The sequence below is a fragment of the Panthera pardus genome, unplaced genomic scaffold (genome assembly GCF_024362965.1).
Source record: "Panthera pardus isolate Hobbes unplaced genomic scaffold, ASM2436296v1 HiC_scaffold_8, whole genome shotgun sequence".
NCBI lineage: Eukaryota > Metazoa > Chordata > Mammalia > Carnivora > Felidae > Panthera > Panthera pardus.
The window spans coordinates 17778026-17805512 of NW_026527013.1; the positions used below are offsets into that span (position 1 = coordinate 17778026).

The 27487-nt window shown below is 60.3% G+C and overlaps 1 protein-coding gene across 4 annotated transcripts; it reads right to left on the reverse strand.

Moving 5' to 3' along the window:
* Nucleotides 1-1937: 1937 nt before the first annotated feature.
* Nucleotides 1938-27299, reverse strand: PLXNB1 (plexin B1). 4 transcript variants are annotated; one of them, XM_053897109.1, is made up of 38 exons: nt 27165-27299; nt 23082-23134; nt 21300-22412; nt 20323-20505; nt 19873-20001; nt 19668-19768; nt 19245-19377; nt 18807-18963; nt 18453-18561; nt 18268-18376; nt 17176-17856; nt 16873-16995; nt 16559-16681; nt 16163-16256; nt 15892-16064; nt 15579-15730; nt 13993-14098; nt 13712-13848; nt 13245-13421; nt 12881-13052; nt 12453-12695; nt 11573-11749; nt 11347-11495; nt 10741-10841; nt 10419-10636; nt 10100-10278; nt 9880-9946; nt 9500-9646; nt 8385-8553; nt 8017-8120; nt 7858-7942; nt 7450-7622; nt 7081-7241; nt 6830-6977; nt 4956-5020; nt 4744-4819; nt 3763-3837; nt 1938-2687 (listed from the first exon to the last, which is right to left on the reverse strand). In XM_053897109.1, exons 3-38 carry the CDS (start codon nt 22404-22406, stop codon nt 2583-2585), a joined length of 6408 nt encoding a protein of 2135 aa, XP_053753084.1. In that variant the 5' UTR covers nt 22407-22412; nt 23082-23134; nt 27165-27299; the 3' UTR covers nt 1938-2582. The 4 variants fall into 4 exon arrangements, with proteins under 4 accessions (XP_053753084.1, XP_053753083.1, XP_053753086.1 ...); XM_053897108.1 differs by lacking the exon at nt 27165-27299 and adding an exon at nt 26784-27075; XM_053897111.1 differs by lacking the exons at nt 23082-23134; nt 27165-27299 and adding an exon at nt 26784-27075.
* Nucleotides 27300-27487: the final 188 nt, after the last annotated feature.

Here is a 27487-nt window from a genome sequence, read left to right on the forward strand (position 1 = left end):
GGGCACTGAACAGAGAAGCCTGGAACAGCCAGGCCTACCCTGTGGCGCCCAGCACAGCCGAGAGCCATCTATCAGCACTGGCCAGAAGGGGCCGGAGTCCTTCTGCCCAATCCCAAGGTTTCAAGTGGCTTCCAAAATGATACCAACATTTATCAGCATAAATTCAGCCATTATATCGAATAGCACAGTTATTTAAATACTAAAAAAGTTAACAAAAACACACAACTCCTGGATCTTGTCTGGACAGTTATTCCAATATTTAAATTAATGAAAGTCCTTTTACTCAAGCAAATCACTTCCTGAACCCCTAAAGGAACCCCCGGTGAGAAACAGGGTCCTTAGCACGCTAACATGTTTGTGGGAAATACCGCCACAAGGGCACACTTTTGCAACCTTGATCAGAAAAATTCGGAAGACACTGGTCAAACCGGATGACAAGTGTCTGACACTGAAACTGTGGCCCAGAACCAAGCAAACAATCACAAAGAACTATCAGAGATGGGATCTCTGTTCTCAGCCATGGCATTTGAGTGAGGACTTAGAAATACCTACGTTATCGTGATAGATTTTCATTATCCACCTTGTTCTAGAACAGTGTTCTGTGAGGGCTGAGATGTGAAAGTGAGCGACTCAGAGTACATTCAACATTCAGCACCCCCAGACACGTAGGTGCCTGGTTTCCTCCCCTCACCTACTGGTGTCCTGGAACCTGTAGTGGCCTAAGCCTGGAACAGAAGTGTGGGACTGTTGTGACCAAGTCCACCCCAGACTGAACTCATTGGGCCTGCTCCCTGAGAGCCCATCGTTTGGCCTGACAGACCATGAGGGAGTCTGAGCCATTCTGAGCCACTATCTGAAGGACTAAAGCACCCATGCTTCCAAATGATGGTGCCCGACTGCTGACCTCTCTGACTGTGGTCTCGACACTGGGCAGAAATGGGGAGGGAGGGACATCAGAACAGAGAATAGCAGCTGTGACCACAGTGGGCATGGACAGACCAGTGTGGTTCCTGCTGTTATAGGGACAAGGACTCTGAGATGGTTTTATCTAGGACCATTGAGAGGGAGGGAAGGGACTCCTAAAATCCTATCAGCCTCTGTCTCTTCAAACTCAGTGAAGACCCGAGTGGGGGTGGGGCCCCTAGTCAGAGGGGAAGGGAGGCTGGGAGGTCTATGGGCTTGGGGAGTCAGCAGAGAGCCAAGGGGGAGAGCCATGTCAAGATTCTAGAATATTTCTGTTTGTCAGGCTGGCCTCTGGTGGAGGACAAGGGTGGTCTCAGTCAAAGGCGCATCAACACACAGCCCCACAGACCCAGCAACACAAGACCCAACTGAGACAGTCTGGAAGCTCACCTCCAGGTACAAATCAGGAAACCCCACCCAAGGCAGCCATTACACAGGCAGACAGTTGGTCTGGGATCCCTACCCCAGACTCCTGGAGTGAGGGGACAACTCAGTATCCTGGAGAACCTTCAGACAGCCCCAGCCAACAGGGGTGTGGAGAGCCTGGAAGCAGGACTGTGGAAAAGGGCCCCCAGACCCACTCTCCCTGAAGCTGCCTGCACCGGTGCCCTCCTTTCCCACTGCCCTTCCAGACAACGAGACCCGGATGGTGGCATTAGAACACTTGAGCTGCAGACAAGACAGAGCCCCTGAAGGGACTCAGACCCCTCCACCTCGGGTCGCAGGCTCCTCAGCCCAGACTGAATGGGGTTTTCACTTCCCTCCCAGATGCTTTCACCCCAGCAGGCCTGCCCAGGAGCCAAAAAGAGCCCGGCGAGCCTGACAGTCTGAAGTCTTGCATGGGGGTCCTGAGACCCCCCCCACCCCCCCATCCAGGGTACAGATCCCCCCTTCCCCCTCCCCCCCCCTCCCGTGCCTATCAGGCACCTCCTACCAAGGGAGGGGCTGGGCAAGCCCACACATCAGACGCCAAGCAGTGTGTTATCCTTTAATTAAGAGCTGGGTCAGTGGGGCCACCGGTCTCCCCCAGGTCCCTGCAGCAAGTGCCCCTCCCCACTCGCTGCCTCTGAGGCAGGGTGGCCCTGAGGCAGCCAGTCCTGACAAGGGGTCAGTTTGTAGTGGCCTAGGAAAGGCATTCATCTCTCGGACCTAGGAACGTGGCAGCAGCAAAAGGCTGGAGGCAGCTAAACTGAGGTCAGGGATGATGGAGGAGGAAAGGACAGGAAGTGGGGCTCTCCTCCTTCCCCTCGGAATTCCGGTGGGACAAAGACCAGTGTTCAGGAACAGTACAGTTTCTCCAGAGGCTGGAGGCCCTTCCAGCCACTCTCTGGAAGCCCTGAGTCCCTGACTCCCCACAGACCGACGTCACACAGAAAAGAGCCCACAGGGTCACTGGGCTCGGGGAGCAGGCTGGGCACCACCCCATCAGCCTCACAGCCCCAGGCCTGCGAGGTAGGTCCAGCAGGGCCCAGGCCAGAGGCCCCAGGAGCCCGGGGGCCACCTTCCACTAACTCTGCTCGTCAGGTACTACAGGCATCTAAGAAGGCAGCTTCTCCCTCACGGTTCCAGGGCTGCCCGGGCAGGGCTGAGGCAATGGCAGGCCAGGGCTGGCCAGTTCCCTACAGGTCCGTGACCTTGTTCTCCACAGCGGCTGCGATCTGCTGGAGCCGGTAGCCCAGCTGCATCTTCTGAGCCGTGCCGTCCTCCTCCAGGGCAGTGATGATCTGCAACAGACACCGGCCGGTCAGCAGGGCCTACCAGCCACCGCATGCACCCACAGCCCCCAGCAGGCCTCCTCAGGTACTGCGGCACAACTGGGGGCCTCAGCGAGCCGTCTCACTTCCTCGGGGCCTTGCTGGGGTTTTACCTCCACCAGTAAAAATCGTTTTGAGTGGAGCCCAGCCACACCCACCATGCTAGCCTTTCCCCCCACGAAACCCCTAGAAGCCCTGTTCCAGTCCCCTGGCTCCCCCTGCCCCCACCGGGCAGCAAGCATTTCCTGTGTTCCCATTCCAGGTGCTGGCATGGAGCAGGGACCCCACAATGATGGGACACGTGTGATCCTGCCCTCACAAGGCTCACTGATGGCAGGACAGACAGATTCTGACCCAACACCAACAACCACATAAGCACAAATGAGGGCTGCCACAGGGGGAACGGTGGAGCCCAGGAGGGGCTGGCCTGTGCCGTTTATATGAGGGTACATGAGGTACCACACACCCCCCGCCTCCCCCATGCAGGAGCTCACACTGCCTGAGCAAGCCTGGGGTGCCTGGAATTCACGTTAAATGACTATCCCCCAGGCCGGCCACCAGGCAGGCTCCTCATCGCTGAACAGCAACAGCCACATCGTTGGTGCCACACAAACATCCGAGAGAATGATTCTGGCAGACACTTAGCAGGCTGACTCGTAGGTGCTGTGATCTTGGGGCCCAGTCCAAGTTCCCCAGACGGCCCCCTTGCTGGCTCTGCCGTCCCCTCACCCACTCCTGGCAGGACCTTCTTCTCTGGCCGTGCACAGCACGCTGCCACTGTGGGGACTCGGGTAGGGATGGGGACCAGGACAAGGTGGGGGCAGAGGCAGCAGCTGTGTCCTTCCCAGACCATCCTCCACACCATCTCCAGACCCTGGCAGATCCCCCGGCATCCCAGCTGCTGCCGAGGAGCCCCAGAGGAGAGGGCAAGGATGGGGAGAGCAGGGGAGATACCAGGACCCTGCCCTGACCCTGCTCTGTGCCTGGGGAAGACCACTAGTCACAGCCCTTCCCTCCCTCCATCAGGGCCCAGGGTTCTGCCCACCTGGTCATAGTACTTGTTGATATACTTGTAGAGTTCATGCAGGGCCACTCGTGCCCCAAGGTCCCCAGAGTAGTTCTAAGGAGAAGAGGTAAGAGAGATGAGTATTGTCACCAACCACAGGACCCCTGGGAAATGGGGAGGCGGTGGCAGAAAGGACAGGCCCTGCAGCAGGAAGCCCTGCCTACAGACCAGGGATCCCAGGTCTGCAGCGTGAGCAGGGCCCTACTTCTCTCCCCTCAAGGCGGCAGCTGGGACCCCAGATGGTTGCAGAGCCCAGTGGGACAGCGGCCGCTTAGGGGCTGTGACCCAGCTAGGTCTGCTCTGATCTCCATCACATCTTCCGGGAGGTTGCACGGGGCCCCTCCATGGGGGCTCCATCTCTGAGCCCGCACCTCCTCATCAGGACAACAGGGCTAATAGTGCCCAAACTGCGGAGCTCCTATGGGGGTCAGGCGAGAGGACAATCAAAGCACCACCACCAAATCGTAGCTGCTATTGTTGCGTGTTCTGTGTCCTTGTGGTCCTCCATCGCTTAGTGTTCAGGAACACTAAGTTCCCTGGAGTCTATGTTTGGAGACTGTTTTAAAAGTAGGTGGGGGCACGTCTATACCGATGGAAGCAATGCTGTATGAAGACACGGGCAGACTGACCTGGGCTGTCCTGGGGCTGAATCCCAGCCACCTCACTGCTCTGGATACATCGTCCCCAGACCCAAACATGGGCTGCAGGCACCCAAGCAGCTGGCCGAGTCAGGTCAAGTGGCAGCTGCCGGGACAAGCGCCTGCTGCTCTGTAGCGAGATGTTGGGAGCCCTGGTCTTTCATAGTGGCCATTGGAACATTCTGCATTATGGGGATGGTATGTGTCCTGCCCCCAACCAGCTCGCAGGATCGCTGAGGCCCCAAGGGCTTCCTTGCAAAACAGCAGGATCCTCATGGCAGGAGGCCTGTGCCCAGCCCAAGAAGCAGAGGGAGGGCCATACCCGAGACAGCTCAGCCAGGATGGAGTTCATCTCTTGGTCACTGGCGGGGACGGTCTGCCTGATGTCTGCGTAGTACCTGCCAGAGACCACGGCCAGCTGCTGGGTAAACAAACCATTCCTTCCCCCACAGGGCCCATCCCACGGCTGCAGCCATAAACATCCATCAATCGGTCCACTCATCCCCCTTCCAGACCCTTTCCTCGCCCTCATACCTTTCCACCATCCGTTTGTAACGGGGAATATCTCGAGCATATAGAAGTTTGTTGATGGGGGAGTCCTAGGCGTCAGCAGGAGAGAAAGAGGAGAGTCCCCTTAGAGTGACCAACTGTCCCAATTTTCCCAGCACCGTTTCCGTTCTAAATATCCCAGGAACCCCTCAGTCCAAGGCAACTGGGATGGTTGGTGCCCCTGGCCCATTTCCCTCTGCAAGGACCTCCTCTGCCCACTCCCCTCCACCGGTACCCAATCTCCACTCTGTCACCTCGAGCTTCTCCCCCAATTATTCCAAGGCCATTACTCAGCTCCACATGCCTCCACCTGGATCCAGCAGGGAACCGGCATGCAGGGTGGGAGGGCACCGCGCCATATGGAGCCCTAATGCCGCTTTTCCACGTGCTGCTCGTTCCCCACGTAATCATTTCAAAAATCAGGAAACTGTGGCACCTGGGGGGCTCAGTCGGTAAAGTGTCTGACTTCGGCTCGGCCATGATCTCATGGCTCATGAATTCGAGCCCCACATCGGGCTCTGTGCTGACAGTGTGGAGCCTGCTTGGGATTCTCTCTCCCCTCTCTCTCTGCCCCTCCCCTGCTTGCACGTGCACTCTCTCTCTCTCTCCAAAGAAATAAACTTAACAAATAAATAAAATACAAAAATCAGGAAACTGACCCAGAAAATATAGTAACTTGTCCCACACCACCTCACTCTGAGTGGCCGAGCTGGCACCTGAAGCAGGTCTCTCAGGTCAGAGCCCACATTGTAACACACCCAGACACATCTTCCACCACTGCAGTGGGTTCCAACCCCAGCTCTGAGCTCTGGACGGCACCTGCTGCCTCACCCTACGGCTGCCGGGAGGGTGAGGTAAGATGGCGCCACCCCTGTGCGGCAGCGATGCATCCCTGGGCCTGAGTCATGAGTCAGCATGCATGCCTTCTCACCAACGCTCTGCGGGGGGGGACCCTAGGCATTCCTGGTTTGGACTCTTCCTGAGCTACCCAGCAAGCATTTGCAGTTTTGCTGGCAAGGGGAGGCAAGGTGAAGGTTGGGCAAAACCCCAGCCACCACATAGCATCCACCCGAGGTAGCCCTCCCCGGTCCTTGCGGTGGGGTTCGTTGTAGGCACAGTGACGAGAACACACAGAATAGAAACTGCTCTCAAAAGACAGCACTACAGAGTAGAAGTTTGCATTCTGTTTCTTGACAGAAGTCTAATGATCGATCCCTCAAGAGGTAACAGCTCCCTGCACAGGCCTGCAGAGCCCCAGGCCCTGCCTGCTGGGTGCCTGAGCCACTGCAGCAGGGACCCCTTATCTGTCATGGGACTCCCTTGGCTCTCACTACTGTGACAACACCCCGCCACCACCACAGCCCTGGCCACTCCTCTCTGCTTCCCAGCGCCCCTCGCCAGCACCTCGCCCATGCCTGGCGCTCACTGCCTGGACTCTCCCGTCTACACTGCACCGACAGGCAGATACCTCCTCTGCCCCTGCGTGTAGGGAACGAGGAAAAGGCAGGGTGACTTCTGATCCCTGGGCCTCTGGCTATGGTGAGCCCAGACTTGGAGGAGGTGAGCCCGAGTTGATGGTGGGGCCGCTAGGTTGGTTTCCAGGTAGACATGTGGATCCTACAATCACAGGACAGCTCCAGGCTGCCCGGTGGATTTGGTCCCTGAGGGGTCATCACTGCCACCTCCCGGGGAGCTCAGGGACAAAGCCCAGCCTGGGGCTGGAGTCAGAGGCCTCCCCTAGCCCTCCTCCCCGACATTCTCAGCCAAGCCTGGAATCGGCGCACACACAACACTGTCCACACCTGGCCCGTACTACCCTGCCCCATTCGTGCCCTCCATGTCCACCCTGACCCACTCACCCGGCCCAGCTTGTGGTCGGCCAGGGTGCAGGCATCCATGAACGTCTGAGCAATGACCAAGAGCACTGCATCCATGTTATCAGATGTCTGCACGTCGAACACAAACTGCGGGTTTTTTATTATATTGATCCAGAACCTTAGCGGCAGGCTGTGGGTAGGGCAGGCAGGGCCAATGAGCGTGCTGGGGAGGTGGGAGAGAAGACCCCACACACACCTGGCCCGCCTTGCCCCAGCCCCACCCCCACCCCCACCTGTTGGTCTTCCAGATATGGACGGTGTCCTGGTCGGAGATGCCGTGCTGCTGGGCCTGCTCATCCAGCAGGTCGAAGAAGTACTTGATAGCAAGCGGCACGGGGCGGCTGGTGCTGAGAATCACCTGGAATAGGTCGTCCACAAACTTCTGCAGTGTGCCCTGTTGGGGAGGGGAAGCACAGAGGACGTACGGTCAGCAAGGGGACAGGGGACCTCGGCCCCAGCCCGGCCTCAGACACCTCACGGCACTATGCCTGTGCGAGCCCCACACCACACCCAGACCCCATAAGTAGCCGTCCCCTCCCCCACAGCCCAGACCTACGGCCTGTCCCATCCCTGACCCCAGCCTCCAATCCCTCCTGCCCCACCTTCATGGACAACAGGCGGGTCAGGTAGATCTCAGGGATGGCCTTGGCTCGCTCGCGCTCCCCGCCCCGAAGGCTGCCCCTCCGAGGCCTGGGAGGCTCCGGCTCCTCACTTGGCTTCACTAGGTGCCAGGGCCGGATGCCCCCCTCATCCACATCCTCCAGCATTGGGGTCCCTGTGCCAAGACCCCACAGCTCGTCATCCCTCATCAGGTACCACGTCCCCTGGGACCCCAGCGTCCTGCCAACTTCCAGGAGTGGAAGCACAGGTTGAGGGCTTCTCTAAGTGGAAGGGAGGTAGACACAAGCCTACCCTCAGGTCCAGAAGATCTGCCCCAGTACTGGGGACTGGGCAAAGCAGGGGCAGAGGACAGTGATTGGGTAGGGGCTGGAAGTGGGGGGCATACTCACTCTCTCCAGGGACATAATCCTGGTTTTCCCGGAGAACGTGCTTGGTGAGGCAGGGGACCAGGGCCACAGTTGCTCCATCTGGGACCTGCTAATCACAGCTGGTGACCCCTCCACCAGCCCCACCCCGCCTACCCCGCCTCCCGCTCTTACCCCTCCCACCTTGTAATGCTGCAGGGTGTTCAGGCGCCTCCACAGGCCCTGGACCTCAGAAGTCACGTCCTCGTCAGAAAGAATGAGATGCCCAGCCACCCCAGACCGCCACTCTGCAAGAGCAAGTTGGGACTTGGTCCAGGGCTTCCAGAACACCCTTCCTGCGGTGGAGCCTACCTCCTCCTCCACAGGGACACAGGCCCCACCGTCAGGGGGCAGCCTTATCCAACCCCTCCAAAGACTAGGATCAGGGACCCCTCACCATGTGAGAGGTCGTTCCAGCCTCTGCCCTGTGCCCACCGAGCGATATGGTCCAGGGCCAGCCCAGCCCACACCCTGGCTCAGGTCCCCAGGCTACCCTTCCCCTCCACCCTCACCAACATCCAGGGTACGGGGGTCTGGCCGCTGGGCGAGAGGTACTCCTTTATAAAGCTGGTCCAACATCTTCTCTTTGGCCTGGGAGATGGTATCGCAGTCCAGGACCTTCACAGGCACACCCTGGGCCTCTCCTGCGCCGGGCCCCACAGCCAACAGTGCATTCAAGGTCTACCGAGGTATATGCGGGAGCAATCAGGGCTCATGCCACACATGGGATGACCAACACACAAGGTCAAGGACAACCCATGAGGAAGCCACTGGCTCTGACCTCTCGGCACCAACAACTCCCTAATTCTTATCTCTTTAGCCGTCCACCCCCACTAGGGACAGTGGCTTCCTCCACTCTGACTCCACCTCCAGCACAGTGCACTAGTAAATGTCTACGGGGTGAATGGCAGAAAAAAACAAGTGAACACAAGTCCCTCTGAACTCAGGACCCCAGGTTCCTGGCTCAACTGGTCAGGCTGAGGCACCTGAGAGAAGCTTCATAAGAAGTAAGGATTCCTACCGGCCTGAGAGGGGGCAGGTTTGGTGGAGCCTGAATGAGATTTTCCCAAAGGTACCCCGTGTGGGCCACCAAGAAAGGTACCCCGCGTGGGCCACCAAGGAAGGTATCCCGCGTGGATCACCAGGAAAGGTGCCCTGCGTGGGCCACCGAAGAAGGCACTCCACTAAGGGGATAGCAACCCGGAGGAAGAGATGGACAAGACTGACAGAGCTGGCTCCTGGCTTGGTGGGCACATCACATCACTGGCAGGACACTGAGATGATGGTCCTGCAAACGCTCAGGCCCTGGCCCAGTCCAAGGGCTTGTGGACTGCTCCCCAAACCCTTGCTGTGACCCTATCTCACTCTGACCCCATCTCAAGCCTGAGGTCCTATCCTCAAGGCCTTCTGCCTTGAGGTCTAGCCCTCAAGCCTCTATGCTGCTAAGCTAATCTAAAGGCTTCTCTCCAGCAGCCAGCCATTCACAATGATCACACATGCTTACCCTCCTCATCCTCACCAGGGACAGACACCACTGAGCGTATGCACGTTCACATTCTCTTTCCCTCCCTCCCCCATCCCTCCCTGACTCGGTCTCCCTATCCCTCTCCCTTCCTCCCTCCCTCACCAGGGGACGGTACTCCACGTCCTCTCTGAGAAGGCGGTTGTCATTCAGGGTGTATTTGGCTTTGCCAGTCACGCTATCCACTGGCCCCTTGTCCACTTGATGTTTAATTCCACGGAAGAGCATGTACAGCGGCTCCCCTACTGAGTCCTGGGGAAGTGACAGCCAGTGAGGGCCTCAGGGCAGGTGACAGGCATGAAACAGAGCTGTATGGGACATGGCCCATGCTGGGGGAGGGGACAGACTGCAGAGGGCCTGAGGTGAATGAGACATGCTGGGCAGGAGTGTCTGGACTGAACGGGGCTGGTTTAGAGCTGTGTGGTTTAGAGTCCCGCCTCGCCCCGGAGGGGAGCCCAAGCCCTGTCCACGTCTGCCTCTCTCACCCTCACGAAGGTGTACAGGCAGATGGACATCCAGTTGGTGAGCAACTTCTCCACCACGGTCTCTGTCCTAGGATGACAGGAAAGGGGAGGGGCAGGGTCAGAGGTAGGGCCTCTGGGCTCCCTGTTCTGTGAACCCCAAAACCCCAGAGGGTCTGACGCAGCCCTTGGCTCCAGCCCTCATAACCACAAGGCCCCCGTGGCTTCTGACAGCCACACAGACCTGCGCAGCATCAGCTTGGGGTTCTTGGCCACGTACTGGGCCACCAGGTCACTGAGCAGGGTTCGGAGGATGTCGGTGAAGTACTCGAGCTTCCCGTGCAGCGCCACCGTGAGCAGAGATGCCACGTAGGCGCGGTCCCGAGCTGAGAAGGTGCGCTGGCTCTCCAGGGTGTGGATGAACTGGCGCCAGGGAGGCGGGATGAGGAGGAAGGGGCCCATTCAGAAAAGAAGGGACAAAGAAGGGGCGGGGCTGGGGCAGGAGGGGTGGGGCCAGGAGGGGACAGATGTGGGGAGGCCTGGGGTGGGGCCACGAGTGGCACCTTGGTGAGGAAGAGCTTGCTGTTGAGCAGGTTGGAGAGCTGCCCCAGCCCTTGTTCCACGGTGGGTCGCCTGCTCTCCGGTACACCCAGGTCCCGGTGCAAGGGCGACTCCTGGTGCCCAGGGAAGAAGACCCTCTCAGCATACACCTTATAGTCGAGGAAGGGGATGCCACTGCCCAGAAGGTCACTGGTGAGATCGGTCATCTCAGTCATGAGGTCTGTTGGGCAGAAGAGGCCAGGTTTGGGCGTGGATCCCACCCGACGGGAGCAGACTTTCACAGGGCCCTGAAACATGTTCCGGGCCTACTCTCTGCAGCCTCACCCGTGAACTCCTTCTTGCAGCGGTCCCGCACGCTGCTCTCCAGATTCTCCAGCTGGATCTGGACCTTCTTATAGTCCCTCAGGGCCTGCTTGCTCTTCCTCCTGCTCAGCACCAAGGTCAGGAAGGGGAAGACAAGGCCAGAGCCCTTGCTGGTGCCTATGGCCCGGGCCTGTCTACCCCAGCCTCACCCTGGCTTAGGCCGGCACAGTCTGACCCAGCCATGCCCAGCCAAGCCAAGGCCTAGCCCAGAATAATTTAGCCTGTCGCATCCTGGGCAAGTCACACCCCATATCCAGTCTAGCCCAGGAGTTTAGCCCAAGGATCAACAAACTACAAGCAGGCCAAATCTGGCCCACGACCTATTTCTGTAAATAAAGATTTGTTGGCACACGGCCACAGTCATGTGTTTGCATATGGTCCATGGCGGCTTCTGCTCTGCAACAGTGGAGTTGAGCCCCTGCAACTGAGGCCACCCGGCCACAAAGCCTAAAATAGGTACTCTGGCCCTTTACAGGAAAATTTTGTTGACCCCTGGCCTAGTCTGCCCTTCCCATCCAGCCGCACACCCCTACCTGCCCCAGCCCAGCCACATCCGGCTGCACCTACCTGTATATGAGGACAATGATGATGACGCCCAGAGCCAGAAGAGAGGTGCCCACCCCCAAGCCCACCTGGGCTGCCATGGGAAAAGCCACGGGGCTCTCGCCATCGTACTGCACATGGCCCAGGGAGAAGCGCAGGTTCCCCATCTGCACCTATGTGGGGAGCCACCTGTGAGCAAGGTTTCAGCACAGGCCTGATGCCCAGCCCAACCCAGTCCCCACCCACTGACCGTGAACTCAGGCAAGGCATCGGGCGCCTCCCGGAGGGCGTGGTGCTGGGGCAGAGGCTGCTCCAGGGGGGGCTCGCAGTACAGGTGGTGACGGGTCAGTGTCTTCACCACGCAGGGGCCGTCCCCTATCATGGCCACCACCTCCTCCTTGGACATTGCAAGGTCCAGATTCTCCCCCTGGAACACGAGGGGTCACTCAGATCCCATCCCCTCAAGTGTGGGAAGGATGGTCCTGACACCCACCCCCGGGAGCAGGGCTGATGCCAGGTCAGCACCTCTTCCCCTGTATTGGAGGGGACAGTCCATGGCTATCCTCTGAGCTGCCCCCCGACCCTTCTCTACCCTTCCCATCCTTCTTCCTCACATCTTCACTTTTCCAGAGCTCAAAATCTGGACAATATAAAGTTGCCCCCGAATCCTGCCCAGTCACCTAACAAAGCCAGAGCCACTACTGTGTCTGCTGGCCCACCAGGCGGACGATGCCGGCTTGTCTACCTGTGGCCTTTTAGAATGCCCACCTACCGCACGTGTCAGAACCCATGCCAAGTGTTTGTTCACGTTGAGTCAGGCTGCCAAATGGGCATCAGCCCAGGCGCCTACTGTGTACCACGCCACCCAGCTACTGCGTGTGCCAAACCATTTACATATTGTCATTCAGGCTCCTGCCGTAGAGTGTGTGGGGCCCCAGGCTCCAGCCAGATGCGTCAGGCGAGGCAGCCCATCACCAGCCCCTCAGCCCTCACATGTGAAGGGTGAGGAGCCAGGTCTGTCCGCTGGCCCTTGCTCTGCCTTCATGCCCCCTCTGCCACACACAGCCACAATGACCAGCAAAGTGAAGGGTCGTGAGCCCCCCGCCCCTGTGTGTGAGCGGGAACAGTACCTCCACAGAGAGCACGCTCCCAGGCTTGTGCCGGAATGGTGCGGTGGGGTCCTCGGGGTTGAGGGGCTGCAGAGTGGGGTCGGCCTCATAGGAGAAGGGTGTGGGGTTCAGTGTCGCGAAGTCAAAGACCAGGTTGTCAAGGATGAATTCCACCCGGACCCAGGGGTCCTCAGGCAGGCCTGGGAGGGCAGGCGTGTGGCACGTGATGAGCTGAGAGGAGTTCACGTGGCACGGCTCCTCAAACTGGGCCACAGAGAGGAAAGACAGGGGAGGAGAGTTGAGGGCCATCCTCAGGAAGGGGGCCCAGCAAAGACAGGGCAATAGCCTCTTTGGTATCCGCCACCCACGGCTGTGCACGGGGTGGAGTGTGGAGTGATGAGGACGATGGCTACTCTAGTGCAAGCAGGGGACGCCCATGGGTGTCCTACATGATGGCCACCACAGGAAGCTCCAGGGGAGCACGCTGTTTCTGGGATCACGCGGCGTCTCCGCCCAAGCCCCTGGCCGGGCTGCGGTGCTCTCGGGGCCACAGTCACTCGGATTCTTGGTGTCTGTACCACATCCAAATTCTGGCCACGGACCCATATCTTCCGTCCTCCACTGCAACACAGACCGTGAACCACCCATGGCTTATGAGAACCGGGGCCAGCCCGGCCCAAAGTCCCTCGGCCCTCTCCCCAGCAGCAGCACGGGAGTCACGGCCTCCACAGAAAGCCCCGCAACCTCCCCACATACTAGAGCTGCAAAGACCTCCCTGCCGCATGCCATGAGGCCATGCCCTTGGCCCAGCACCTGAGGAAGCTCTTGGTGGGGCTGGCAGAGGTGACGTTGGGGTCTGACGTGTACTCAAACTGGCTGTGTTGAAGCCTCCGCTCAGCGGCCCCAAACCACACAGCCACAGGGAGCGTGGCAGGCGTGGGGTGGGGGCTGGTCTCACACTGCAGCTGCTCCGCCTGCTGCTCCAGCAGCCTGGGGAAGGGAGGGATGAGCGGAAGGCAGGCCAGGAAGGGGACAGGGATGATTTCCAGGACATGGGACCCCCTCCGGCCCCAGCTCACTTCCCTTCAGAGCTGACTGCAAGCTCCACACGTGACCCTGGAGGCCACAGTCCCCCGACAGCCCCACCTGAGGGAGGGTCTGGCCGCTTTCCGATGGAGCAGACCTGGCCCTCTCCCCCTTTCTGCTCTCCCAGCATCCCACCCCTCTGTCTTCTCCCTACAGCACACGGATTTTTTGCAGAATGAGGAAGCAGCCCTCACAGGTGGCAAGGCTGGTCTCCAACTACTACTCGGATGTCCTCCAGCCGCCCAGTCAGGAGCTTGGAGCCGTGCAGGGTAAGGCGGGTACCCCCCGCTCTGGGGCCTCGGGTTGGGAAGACCGAATGCACCTTCGGGTCCTGTGGGAAGGGGGATAGGGAAACATAGGCAGACATGAGGCCACAAACAGAGAAGCAGGGGGAGCCTGAGGAAGACAAGAAGGCCCCGGGTGAGAAGCCCCAGGAAGGCGAAACCAGACGGGCCGGCGGGGGGAGCCACTTTACCTGGTAGGCAAAGTCGTGCTCTGAGACACCGTGTCCTCTTCCCGGCACCTCCACCGTCACAGCGCCAGCCACCTCCTCCCCGCTGGCCTCAGTGATACACACGAAGCTGTGGGCACAAGGCAGGCTGGGGTGCCGGGCCGCACCGAGGGCCCCTCAAACTGAGCTGGCTGCCCCACTAAATGAGGTGTTCTCCCTGCTCCCAAGATTGACAGAGATCCTCTTGCTTTGGGGGGAATTCCTTATGGCACACCAGGGGGCTTTGGCATCTGAGAGTTAATACGCATGGTTTCAATCATTCAAGTCCAACCCTAGGGCCCCCTGCCGAGAGGAATTCACCTCTCTGCACGGCACAAATTTACAAGGAGCCCTCTGAGGCTGGCTATAGGGACGAGCACCAAACTGATGAGTGGCCTAACTAGCTGCCATCACCACGCACACCACACCACTTGCAAAGTGGTGGAAACTTGATTTCCTCGTGAAAAAAAAAAAGTCCCTGGAAGCTTCTAATCAGGTCTGGGGATAGATGGAAAGGGAAAGTGAGCAATCTAAGAAAATGTTGGTTCTCAGCCAGAAAACAGAGAAGCTTGGGACAAATTAATGTCCCCATGGTGAAGCTGGCAGTGGCTCGACTCCGTGACATTGTAACAGTCACCGCCAACACTTTGGAAAACAGAACAAGTGATATGTAAAGTACCCAGGAGAGACCTCGGCCAGAGAATATTTTAATCTCTTTATAAATCACTTCATAAGTTACTCTAGTCTCATGGTTCTAGAATCATTAACAGTCCAGACAGTCACCGCAAGTTCTTGGTCATAACACACAGGGGAATACCACACGCTCTAGCAAAGTCTGGTTTAAAATACAGATCACGGAGCCCCAGCACAGGCCTACAGAATCCAGATCTCTGAGGGTAGGCTTGAAGGACCCATTCTACGGTGGCTTTGGACAGGCTCTCCAGGTCACCCTGATATCAGCCAGGTCTGGGATTTGCTGATTGTGGATATCTCCTGGGAAATGTCCTGGGTGGGCACCGTTGGACCCTGCTACTGCCAGCCAGGCTACCATGACCCAGAACCTTTATCAGCTACAGTCCCTGGGAAGGCAACGGGGGTCCCAGGGACTAGGCAAGGAGTCTGGCACTCAGCAGACGGGCCACAAGTCTGTGCCCGGAAAAGCCCTCCAGGGGCAGTGCTTGGGGAAGAAAGGACAGCTCGTGGAAACCCAGCCCCTGAGCACAACCATCTGGGATCTGAGAACCTTGCTGCCACAACTACAGCCATGCTCACTCAGAACACCAAGTGAGAACATGTAGATGGGGCCACCTGTTGGTTCTAGGCAATGATTGGGCCCAGGCCCAGCAATGATCCCCAGCAGTCCTGGCCAGGAACATGCAAGTCCGTGCACAAAGCCGAGGTGGGTGCTCCAGGGCCTCAAATGGCAACCTTAGCTCTGAGACATTGTGACCAGAAACAAGCGAAGGGGGAGAGGAAAAGGCAGAGGAGTAGTAGATGGGCAGCCATGAGCAGGAAAGCCAACCGGGGAGCCCATGAAGGGTGCCGAACTCCTGTCAGTCCAGCCAACTCACCTACTGGAGACCTCGTACTCCTGAGCATCCACAGCACAGGGTACTCCAGCCACCCTGACTGTGTCCTGTACGTCCTGCACATGTTGGCCCAGGTTGGAGCCCCTGATGGTAACACGAGTGCCTCCGTCTACAGGCCCGGTCAGCGGCTCCACCTGTTCCAAGACACGGACTGCTCACCTCCACCACCAGTCAACCCTCGGCAGCCTGGAAAGGCAGTCCCAGACTCCCACCTTCGGGACCTCTGGACCCACAGCACCCCACTCTCCCTCTAAAGGCAGCGGTGAAGAAGGGACATGCCAGCATTTCAACACACCGAGTAGATGAGGGGCGCGGGGCACTGCGTGGCCACAGCTTCAGTCTCGCCACAAGCCTCCTGGGCCACACAACGTGGATGCTCTCCCTTGCACCACACACAGCCATATTGGGGCATGGCAGTTTGGCAGCGGCTACAGTCCCCGTGTCCCACGGAGCAGTCATACAGCACCACTGGTTGGGGGGGGGGGGGGGGCGGGAGGGGGGCAGAGACAAATGTGAGAGGCAGGCCTGGAGGAGCCCCGTGGCCCCAGAGGCCCCAGCTAGCTCACCATGCAACCCATCAGCACTGTCCACACGCAGACGGCCAGCCCGACGCAGAAACAGCCCCACACGGAGCTCTGGCTGCAGAGCCTCATAGCTGAGCTGGAGAAATGGGAGCGGGGTCAGAGTCTGGGCCTGGGGGAGGCATCAGGCCTGGGGGGCGGTGGTGGTCAGAGAAAGGACCAAATGACTAGTTGTGGGAGCACGAGGTCAGAGGTCAGAACTGGGGGACAGGGACCCCATGAGGCCACAGGGTCAGAGGTCAGAGCCGGGGTACTCAGACTCCCTCGAGGTCACAGGGTTATGTGTGGGGCTGGGACGATGAATGTGGTGTGGCCAGCTGAGGTGGGTAGCCAGCCCGTGGCCGGCACACCCTTGCCCACCCAGGCACTCGTGACCCACACCTGGTTCTGCCGGCACGTAACGTGGCATTGAGTCTCTGGAGGTGGCTCGCACTCGACCCGGGCCTCAACTACCACTTCACGGCCCTCCAGCTCCATCACACACTCATGGTCTCCTGGGCTGTCCTGGGGGCAGAGGACACAGCTGCTGAGGCAACTTCAGGAGCTGGCCCCAGTGAGTCCCGCAGGGCCGCTAACAGAGCCCCAGGGTCAGGGCCGAGACGTGGGGCCAGGCGCTCTTCCTGCTCTCCAGGGCTCAGGCATAGTTGTCAACAGCCAAGGAGGCCGCCAACGTGCCTGCAACCGGACACGCTCACCTGGAAGAGGCGCAGGTTCCTGCCCAGCAGCCGGACTTCTCGCTCCACGTGGACTGGCATCAGCGTGGAGCCCTGAACACTCTCGACACAAGGGCAGGAGCTTGCCCCCCAGTTCACCTCCTCCTGGAGACACCAAGAGCAAGGCAGTCTATGGAGCCCACCCCATCACCTCGGTTGTTTCCCTGCGCACAACTCAGGGCCCAGGCCGGCGTGGAGCTGCAGACCCCACCCTGCCCCTCGACCCCTCCTGAGTCTGCCCCGCATCCCCTCCCCTGGAGGCCTCCTTCCTGGGCTGGGCCTCACCAGCTCCCAGAGCCCGGGGGTGTCGTATTGGTAGTCCAGGCTGGACAGGAGGATGAGGGGGGCGGGAGGGCCCTCGTGCTCGGCCGAGTCTCCATCACCTGAGAGGAGGGTGGAAGTGGAGAAGGCGGGTGTGTCACCCCCCGTCCACTCGTCCGCCTCAGGCAGCTCTCCGCCTTCTCTCATGAGCCAGTCCAGAGCGGGCTTCGTGGAGCCAGCGGCCCCTGGGAAAGTGGTGGCGGGAGCAGTGCCAGGGGGCTGGTCCAAGAGTGCCACGGAGGGGTCGGCCTCGGGGCCGGGGTCTGCAGGGGCAGGGGGCAGTGCCGCTGCATCTGAGGGCGATGGGTGGGAGGCCAAGAGGTCCTCGGGTGTGGCCGTGGGTCCGAAGTCAGTGGGGGCGGGGACAGCGGTTCCACGTCTGTTGGGGGGGTCGGGAGGGGGAGGTTCCTCATGGAGAGGTGACTCTGTGGAGGCTGAGGCAGGTATGGGGCCAGGACCCGCCCCCGGCCCCCAGGGGCTGAGCAGGGAAGGGCGATCCCCAGGTGGGACATCCGAGGCTGTGGAGGGGGCACCAGGCTCCACGGGAAGGGTGTCAGGAGCAGGGGTGACTGGGGTCTGGGGGGCTTCAGGTGGGAAGGGGGTGGGTACATCTCTTGCGGGAGGGGCTGGGGAGAGAAGCGGGCTCTGAAGGGGGAAGCAGAGAAAGACAGGAGGGGCCGCTCAGCAGGCAGGCGCGGGAGCAGGTGGCAGGCAGGCAAAGGGTGTGTTAAGAGGAAAGGAGACCAAGGAAAAGAGAAACAAAAACAGCCCGTTAATTCTCCAAAGGAGGGAGGGGAGGGCAGGCTCCAGGGGCATCTGTGTTGAGGCGGGACCTGAGGCCCAGACCTCCCCTGCCGCTCAGCTACAAAGGTCCTCTCCCCGAAACAGGCGGGACACCAGCAGCTGTTCTCCAGTGAGTCCGTCACACACAGCAGCTCGGGTGCTCACAACAGAGCCTCACATGGGCAGGCAGGCACACAGACCCCGGGCCATCAGAGAAACCCTCACAAAGGGAACCCCAAACCCCTGTGGGGCCCAGCTGGGGGTCCCGCTCACCTGCTGACTAACCACCATGGGCCCAGCGTCACATGAGGCCTTGTGCGTGCACAGCTGCTGCCAGACACACCAGTTACACCCCCAGCGGCTGCTCACGCAGGCCTGGCACCTGCACAGAGCACAGCCATGGGGCAGAGGTCGCCACGGGGCAGCCCGGGCGCTGGGGGTGTCGGGGAGGAACTCACTGTGCAGACGGGCGGAGCTCAGAGACTGCTGCACAGTCATAGATGGAGAGTGAAGCTTTGGCAATCACCACAGCGCCAAACCTGAGCTCCACGCTCACTGACACGTGGTCTGCAGGGTGGGAGAGAGGGCCCAGGCTGAGGAGTGGGGTTAGCACCCGGGATCTGGGGAACACAGCCCATAGGACACAAAATGGGCACTTTAGGGGACTGAGGACTAGCCAGGGGGCCCAGAGAAAAGTGCTATTTCAGGGATCCCCACTCGGATTCACACTTCACCCCAACCACACCCCCTGGAGCAAGATGGGAGGAGGGTGGGGCTCCCAGGCCCCAGGGCTGGCCCCTTCTCTCACCCACCGGCTCCTCTTGGCAGTGCTGGGGCCTCGCTAGGGTCCGGAGAAGGGCACATCACGCCAGAACTGGTCAGCAGGGCAGGAGTCTGGTGATCCCCAAACTGGCAGGAATACGTCTCCCCTGGCCACAGGGGTGGCAGGTCAGGCACTGACAGGAAAACCTGGACAGAGAGGCCAGGACATGCTGCTGGAGCCACCGGGCAGCAGACCAGGGCTTGTGTTTCCAGAGCACCCAATGTGAGTGGGCACAGTGGCCACCAGCCCTCAAGCCTTCACAAATGCCCTCTAGCCTGGATTAGAAGCAGACAGAGAAAGCAAGGCCCCAAGACAAGCAACTTGTATAGGGCCACGTGGTATTTAGAGCATCTGACATTAAAATGCGAGGTCCTGACCCATCACCAGAGTCCTCCCCACGAGGGATGTGCCTGCCCCGCTCATTCACCTCCCTCCGCTCCTCTCGGCTGATGTTGGCAGGACTCATAGCTGCCACTTGCAGACAGCCCAGCTCAGGCTGGAAGCTCCACAGCCACCGCTCTGGGCCCTGTCCCCGTGAGCACTCGGAATGGCGATTGCACCTGCAGGAGAATGACCAGGATGTACCTTCACGGAGCAGGGACACCTCCAATACTGGGGACCTGGGCGGGATCCTCAGGTGGGCCATGACACTAGGCTACGTCTGCCCTGGCAAGGCACTGATGCCCAGGATGGAGAATGGAGGTAGGGGATTGGGGCATCCAGGGGTCGTGGGCTGCAAGTCAAGGGCCAAGGACCAGGAATACTGGACAGGGCCATTATGCAGGACCAGGGAGGGCAGGAGGTGGGGGTTGGGGTTGGGGAATGGGTCAGGAGTCGGTGGAGCACTGACCTGCCAAGGAGCACACACCACCCACAGTATGGGTCCTTGTGAGCGAGACAAGAGGCACAGTCCAGGTGCTGAGCACAAGAAGCCACAGGAACCTTGAGAAGCTGTGACAGCAATCCAAACACCAGTGACTCCTCCACATATGGGTGCCTGGCCCTGCCCAAGGCCCCTCCCAGCAGCCAGATCCCAGCTCTCGCCTGGCACTCACTGTGCTCTGGGTCATGACATACAGGTGCTCGAAGGCCCCATCAAAGGTGAGGTCTCTGCTCACCGCAGACCCCTGCTGGATGTTCTGTGTGGAGTATGGGTGGCCATCACTCCCTGGGCCCAAGTAGACCTGAGATCAGAGACCATAAGTTCTGGGACCCAAGTCCACGGCCATAGGCCCGAGGCCCTCTCTTCTTCCCACAATGAAGCAATCTACAAGCAGAATTTTCTGCTAGTACAAGTCATCCCACCCAGCCCTTGGGCAGGGGGTGGGGGAGATCACAGGTAAATACCATCCAGCCCTGGGAAGAGAAGCTTAAGTCATCTCTCCCAGCCTTAGGGCCAGGGGTGTGTCCCAGGGGTCACAGGCATAGCTCCTCCCAGGCTGGGTCACCAGCAACCTATTCCCTCTAGACCCTGGGGCAGGGCCCAGTACTTCCTGTGGACCCACCCTGTGTAGGTGCCCTTGACTGTCACCCAGGAAAGCAATGGTGTGTCCATCCTCCATGGTGACTGCCACAGCTGTTAGCTGAATCCCTGGCCACTCCAGAACGGGCGTGGCTTCCAGGGGGACACGGCTGGCCATGGGGCTGGGTGTGTGGTCTGAGCCACAGGGATAAGCATCCAAGGTATCCTATAGGCAGCAAGAAGCACCAGTAAGGCCCTCCCTGGACATCCCCATCCCCTGGCCCAGCCAGCTTTTGCTGAATGACTCTCTTCTCTGGACGGCCTTATTCCGTCACCCCTCCCTTAAGGAGCCCCTGGACAGCCTCATCCCCACCCCTAGTGTCTCTGCCAGCCCTCCCTGATGTTGCCCACAGCTGCATCCTTAGTGGGGCCTCAGCTGCTTATCTCCAGCAGCCCCTTACCCCGCTCTTGATCCCCACCTATCTGGGGCTCCACCTTCCCACACCCTTGGCCTTCCCCCAGGGTACGCACTCAGCCTTCCCCTGGACCACTTGCCCAAGGCCTCTCAAAGCTTGCGTCTTCATGTCCAGGTCCACTCCCCTGGGTCCCTGCCACCTCTCCCTCACTCGGTCCCCCTAGCTGTGGTTTCTCCCCTGTGTTATCTATCCAGAGACTAGAGCCAAACAAGCCTCAACCTCACCTGCCTCTCTTGCTCAATAACGTAAAACAACAGGGCCCATCTTCTCACATTCTAGGTCCCTGCCCCATACCCTAGGACCCCAAACACCTTCAGTCCACCTACACGAATACCACCTCTGCAGCAAGCAGTCCAAGCCCCACTCTGAATGGCCCTCCGCCCCCTGAGTGCCACGATTTTCGTAAAGCATCTCCATCACCCAGACACAAAGGAAGCACATAACATCCATTGACCTGATCAGCCCCCACACCACCAGCTTCCCTTTGGACTCCTCGGGCAGCTGCCTGGCCGTGAATGCCAGACAGGGACGAGCTGGGACTCACCACAGGCAACTGTGCACAGTCAGAATTGACGTCATACTCGATGTAGGCCACCTCCACCCCATCCGTGGCGCGGCCCTCCCTAGTGTAGCAGGCATCTCGCGTGCGGTTAGCAAGGCGGTCCACCTCGTCCAGGGGGAAGGCGCAGAGGGCAGAGGCTCCAGATGCTCCAGCAGCTGCTGACGGAGGCCGGCCCACAGCGGGGGGAGCGGCCGAGGAGAAGGCAGCAAAGAGTACCTCCCCCTGGGTCACCTCCAGGGATGTGGCCACAGCTGCAGCCTGGATCAGCCCATAGCGGCTACCCTGGCAGGCCAGAGGCAGCTCCACATAGGAATAGTAGTGCTGGTCCCGGAGGCACACTCGGGACACATAGGCACGAAAGGCTCTAGACTGAGCCTGCAGGTCCCGCCGCAGGAACAGGAAGTAGGCACTGGCCCCACGTGCAAAGGCGCTCACAAAGTGGTGGCTATACTCGGAGAGGCGGCCCACGGCCAACTTGGCCGTCTCCTCATAGGAGAAGGCAGTTTGAGGGTCCAGTGGCCACAAGGTCCGGGTTGTGATGGGAGGGATGCCACCCCCCACGCCCCTGCTGGTGTATCCCCGCCCCACAAATAGGAGAGGCTCCCCAGTCAAGCCCTGGGCCACCAGTCCCACCGTGCTGACTGCAGGGTCATTAGCGGCCACGTACTGGGTGTCCCCAGGCCGCTCAGGCCGCAGCAGTAGTCGTTCAAGTTGGCCCAGGTACCGCAGCTCACAGACCCCCTGGTGCACACTCCCGCACACCACTAGGGCCCCTGGGCTCACCAGGAGCAGCTGGTTCAGGTTGTTGGTAGGCTGGGCCTGAGGGCACTCATCAGGCATCACAGGTGGCAGGCAGTCCCTGCTATCTAGCACGGGGCCAGTGGGCACCGTAGCCTCCAGCTGCAGCTCAGGGCTCAGCTGGAACAGGAAGTTGGTGGCCCCCAGGTAGAGGGTACCTGAGGTGGGATCCCGTGCCAGATGCTGCAGATGCGTGCCATTGGGAGTGAAAGCAGCTGGTGGAGGGGGCTGGAGCGTGAGGACCCACCCAGCCCAGAGCGCCTGGAGAAGAGCTGGGCCGAGGGCAGGCATGGTCACCTGGCAAGGAGAGAGATGGAGTGCTGAGGGGCTACTGTGGGAGGTAAGCCCGTGACATTGCCAAGATGCCCCTCCTAACCGGGGGAGTGACCAGAGGAGGCCTAGGCTTAGACAGCACTGTGGTCCAGGATGACCCCAGGATTGCACACTAGCAAGGGGTCAGGAGATCTTTCCTGGAAACTTCAACACTGTCCATTTCCTGCAAGCACTATTCTCTCAGGAGACCTCCATCCTACCCCACCCCCGCTTCTCCCTGCACTGCCCTGTGTCACCACAGGGTCCGAGGGTAAGGGGCTAGAGGGGTAGAGATGTGAGAAACATCCCATCCCCAGGGACCAGGGTCTGGAGAGGCAGGAGAGCAGGTGATGGGAAGGAGGGGCCCAGAACCCCGAGGAGGCAGAGGACCCCTCTGCACAGATGTCAGCTGCCTGCAGGGGGGAAAGAGGGAGGGCAAGGTCCCATGGGCCATCTGCACATTAGAGCAGAGCAAGAATTGGATGAAGGGCTTTTCAGGCCAGGAATCCAGAAGGAATCCACAGAACCAATGAAGAGATGAGGGAGACTGAGGCTGCCAGGACTGGGACCTAAATGACTGGATGCCACCTTGGAGAGCCCTAAGAAGCAGGAGTCACACTTCTCCCAGGTGCCTAGGTGTGAGGTCAGGCTCACCTGGCAGGGCCGGCTGGATCAGGAGACAACAGCATGACCTGTGTGGGAGTCACCTAGCCAGGGAGATAGCAGAGCATGAAGCTGGGGGCTGGGCTGCAGGCATGTGGGAGCCCGGGCTCCCCTTCCCGCTGCCCAGCCTGCCAATGGAACTGGGCCCAGCCTGGCCTTCGGCCACCAAACACATTCCACAGGGGACGCCTCCTCAGAGCCCACACAGGGAGGGGGAGGGCAGCGGAACCAGGCACCCTCAGGGCCTGGGAAAGGGCAACTAGGAAGGAGCCCCATGGCAGGCGGGGCCCAGCCAGGCCCCCAGCACGGCCCTGTCCTCTGCAGCCCCTTCTCCCTTCGTAGCTACTGTCTCTTTCTCACCCTCTGCCCAAACTCTGTCCTCTTAGGGCACCCCGCTATACACCCTCCACACAGGCCAGGAGCTGTCTAGCCCAAACTGCCACTGGCACAGACACGGACACAGGCTTGCACACACCAAGAAGCAGACATGCCGCCGGCCCTGCAGGTGCACACCCATACACAAGCACACGGGCACTTGCACACGTGCAGATACATGCAGATATGGCGTGTCCACGTCGCACAGACACACATAGGAACACAACCCACGTACCACACACTTAAACACTCGCACAAAGACACAGCCTCCTTACACGCAGGAACACACACGTACAAATAGGCATTCCGCGCAAGGGCATGTCACACCCCCCAGCAAAGACATATACACCACCACCCACATTCAGATACCCACGCATACAGATTCGTGCACACTTCCCTGCTTGAGCCCTAAGTCCTACAGGGCTGTGGAAGCCAGGCATCTCTTGCTATTATTTCTCCTCCTGCAGGTCAGAGCAGAGCCAGGGCCCAGGGTTGGAGGAGGGTTGTCCCAGAGGAAGTCACCATGTCTATCCCCAGGACCTCCTCAGACCCTGGGTGCCTGTTCTCCTCACAGATCCCTCCTTGTGGGCCCCAGCTAAGGCCTGCTGAAGCAGAAAACCATGGTAACACCATCTTCCCCAGCCCCGGGTGGTCCCCAGCCAGGAGCACCAGGTTGGGGAAGTGCTGCTCCCAGGCCAGGCCGGGAGATATTTCCCCTACTCTCCCCTACTCGCCTCTGCCCAGGCCACATAGCCCAGCCCCTCCCACCACCCAGAGGCCAGTCTGCCTGAGGGAGAGCTTCCCTCAGCTAGGGTCGGCTCCTCCCCGCCAAGGCCCCACCAAGGTGCTGCTGAGACTGTCCCAGAGTGAGCGGACTGGGCATAAGTTTCAGAGGAGGGTCCGGCCGCCTGGTGGGAGCAGGGGAGCCATGGCCACAGCCCAGCTGGGCACTGCTCCCGAAATAGCTTGGGGGTTTCCATTTTTAGTGTGAGGAGAACAGGGCAGCTCTATGGGAGCAGGAACAAGGCCGCCTCTGTTTGCTACCCGAGGGGGTGGGGGAAAGGGGATAGCAGGGAGAGTCGTGAACTCAGGACTATGGCAAGGCCAGGCTTCCCAGGAGCCCCCCACCTTGTTTCCAAGGGGTCGAGGAAGAAAGTTTCTTCCTCTGGGAAGACAGGGTCTGTCTGAGGATGGGCAGAGGCTACCTCCTGCACTCCCTCCAGTAGCCTCCTGCCCAGGGATGTGCCTAGGGCAAAGGGTCCATAGTTAGACCAAGAGTCACTCTGTCATTGGCTTACAAACATTTGCTCAGAGCCTACTGCATGCCAAAGCTTTCCAACCCTCAAGGGGCAGCAACCAAGACACTCCCCAAATGTAAAGTCACAACTGGGTCAAGTGGCCCACAGGAGGATGGGAAGGATCAGAAGAGCTCCTGGCCAGGCCACATAGGAGGCTGAAGGCTGACCCACTCTGGGAAAAGTGATGGACTCTTTCAATCACTGAAGCAGGACCCTCACCCTTCCCCACATACCACAGGTGGGGGAGGAGGGAAAGAGGGGTAGTGACATCTCGAGGCACTCAAATTCACCTAACCCCTGCCACTGGCCAGAGCAGCCCCCAGCCCCTAAAGGCCACCCCTCCTACCTCACAGGATCTTCAAGCAGAATCAGAACACATCTCTCCCCTGTCTTTGGGGCAGCCCAAGGCCTGAAGAATAAAGGTCAAACCCCTCCAGTCCACGCCCTCTTCCATCCAATCTATGCCAGGGCTCCCCCACACATGCTGTTAGCTCCTGCTGGCCTAACTGTGGGCTGTTTCACACTCCTCCCTGCTTGGAATGCCCACTCCCTTTCTATCTAGTTAACTCTGACTCCCAACCATCTCCCAGGAGAGCCTTCCATGTCCCCCCAGGCTCCTGAGGAGTCCACCCTGTGTGGAGGATGGAATGGGCATATTCCAGCTATCACTCTAGTGTGTACTACAGCTCTGGCTTGGGCTGAGCCTCAGATTTCCCATTTGCAGAATGGGAAGCAAGACTGCTCTGACCATTAAACATGAAATGTGTGTGCCTGGCATTAGTGGCACCAACCAAAGACACTTTTCTCTCTGTTCCACTCTCCCAACTCTAGACTTAAAGCTCCTTGCAGGCAGGAGCCCCAGCAACTAAGACAGATATTAGCACAAAGCAGGTGTTCCTCACATGTTGAAAGAACCCCCATTTCACAGCCAAGGAAATCCACTCAGAAGGGGAGATACGGGGCCCACACCCTGTTCCAGCCACTTGGCCTCTCAAAGGACAAGGTGTCAGGCCCACTTTATTAATAACCAAGCCAGAGCAGACTGAAAAGGCTGGTTTGGAGCCAGGCCTCGTGTCCTCAACTTACAGGATCACGAGATCTCAGGCCCCATTCGAACTCACAGGCAAAGCCTAACTCTGCTTGTACCCAGGTCCCAGGCCTGCCTTGAGGTCTCTTCTGGGCTCATCTTTCTCTAGACCTCTTCAGCAGAGCCCTCAGCTGCCTAACTTCTATCTGCAAAGAGAAAGCAGCTCTGGGGCCCTCCTGGGGCTGTCCTCACCAACCAAAGGGGCTAACAAACTCTGCCCCTCCACACCTGAAGGGGTGGTACCCCAGCCCTCATTTAAGGGGATCAGTGGGAAACTGGACTTTCCCTCCCCTTCTCCTGCTTAGCTCCCAGGGTCCCCCGGGGGAGAAGAGATTCACCGGCAGCACTGTAATGCACATTGCTCGCCCTGTTGTCTGTGTTTCGAGGTGGGGTGGAGGGGCCCACCATGCAACACCCGCGCGGACTCAGGAGCGCTCATCAATCACCTACTGCCTGGGTCGTGTAGGGAGGTGGGGGGGTCTCCCTCTGGGGATGCCTGGCACAAGGCTCACAGTCCGCCTTTGTCAGTTGCGCTGAGCGCAGCCTGGAAGGGCTGTTACTACAGAGGGCAAGCCTAGACCTCCCCATCGGCTCTTCTTCGACCTTCCTCCCTCCTCCCTCGGCCGCGGGGCAAGGACCCCACCAGTGGTCCTGGGAGGGCGGGGAAGAGGCCGGCCGTCCCGGCTGTGGCAGCGGCGGCGGCGAGGAGGGGGCGCGGAGGAGCAGCTCCACCTCCTCTGTCTCCCAATCGCGTTACAGGCGGAGCCGCCAGAGTTTTCCTCAGTGCGGAGAAGTGTGGTCCCAACTCTCAGGACCGAAGCTGCCCACCACTCACCCGGGCTGCCCCTGCCTGGCGGCATCGGGCCCCGGGCCCCTCCCCCCCCCGGGGCCTCACCGCCACCCCCGGGCCCCCGCCCCGGGCCCCGGACTCACCACCCGGCCGGGCCCCGCGGGAGGAGCGCGCCGAGGCGGGCGCCGGCCGCTGCGGGCTCGGGATCTGCGCGCGGCGGCCTCGCTGCCCCCCCCCCGCCCCCCGGAGGTGGCTCCGGCGGCGCCGCAGCTGTTACCCGGAGACCGAGGGGCGGAAAAGCGCGCCCGCTGCCCGCCCCTCCCGCCGCGGCGCTGCCACCGCCGGGAACAAAGGAGACAAAGCCGCGTCGGCCGGGCCGGGCTTCGCTCCTTCCCCCCGCGCCCGCCGGGCCGCCCTCCCCCCGCCCGCCGCCCAGGCCAGGCCGGAAGCAGCCGGGAGAGCCGGGCGCGCGGCCCCGAGCCGCCCGGGACCCCGCATTCCAGCCCTGCGGGCTCCGCACTTGCCGAGGGCGGGGGACTCGACCCCTCCCTGTGGGGGCGCTGGCTGCTGGGCGGCGGTAGCCACGGCAACGCGGGTCGCGGCCAGGCGAGCGGAGGGCGAGGAGCAGAGCCCAGAGCTCTGGCTGCCCGACCCCACCCCATCCCGCCCCTGCCAGGCCATACCTGCGCGCTGCGCAGGAACCGGAATCAAGAGTCCTCCCGGGATGGGCGGGGCCGGGGGGGGGGGTGGCGCGTTTGGCGCCCACAGGTGTTGCAGGTACAGCGTCCGGCCTCTTCCTGCCCACCGGCGACGGGTGGGACCTGCACCCCACACCAGCCCCGCCAGC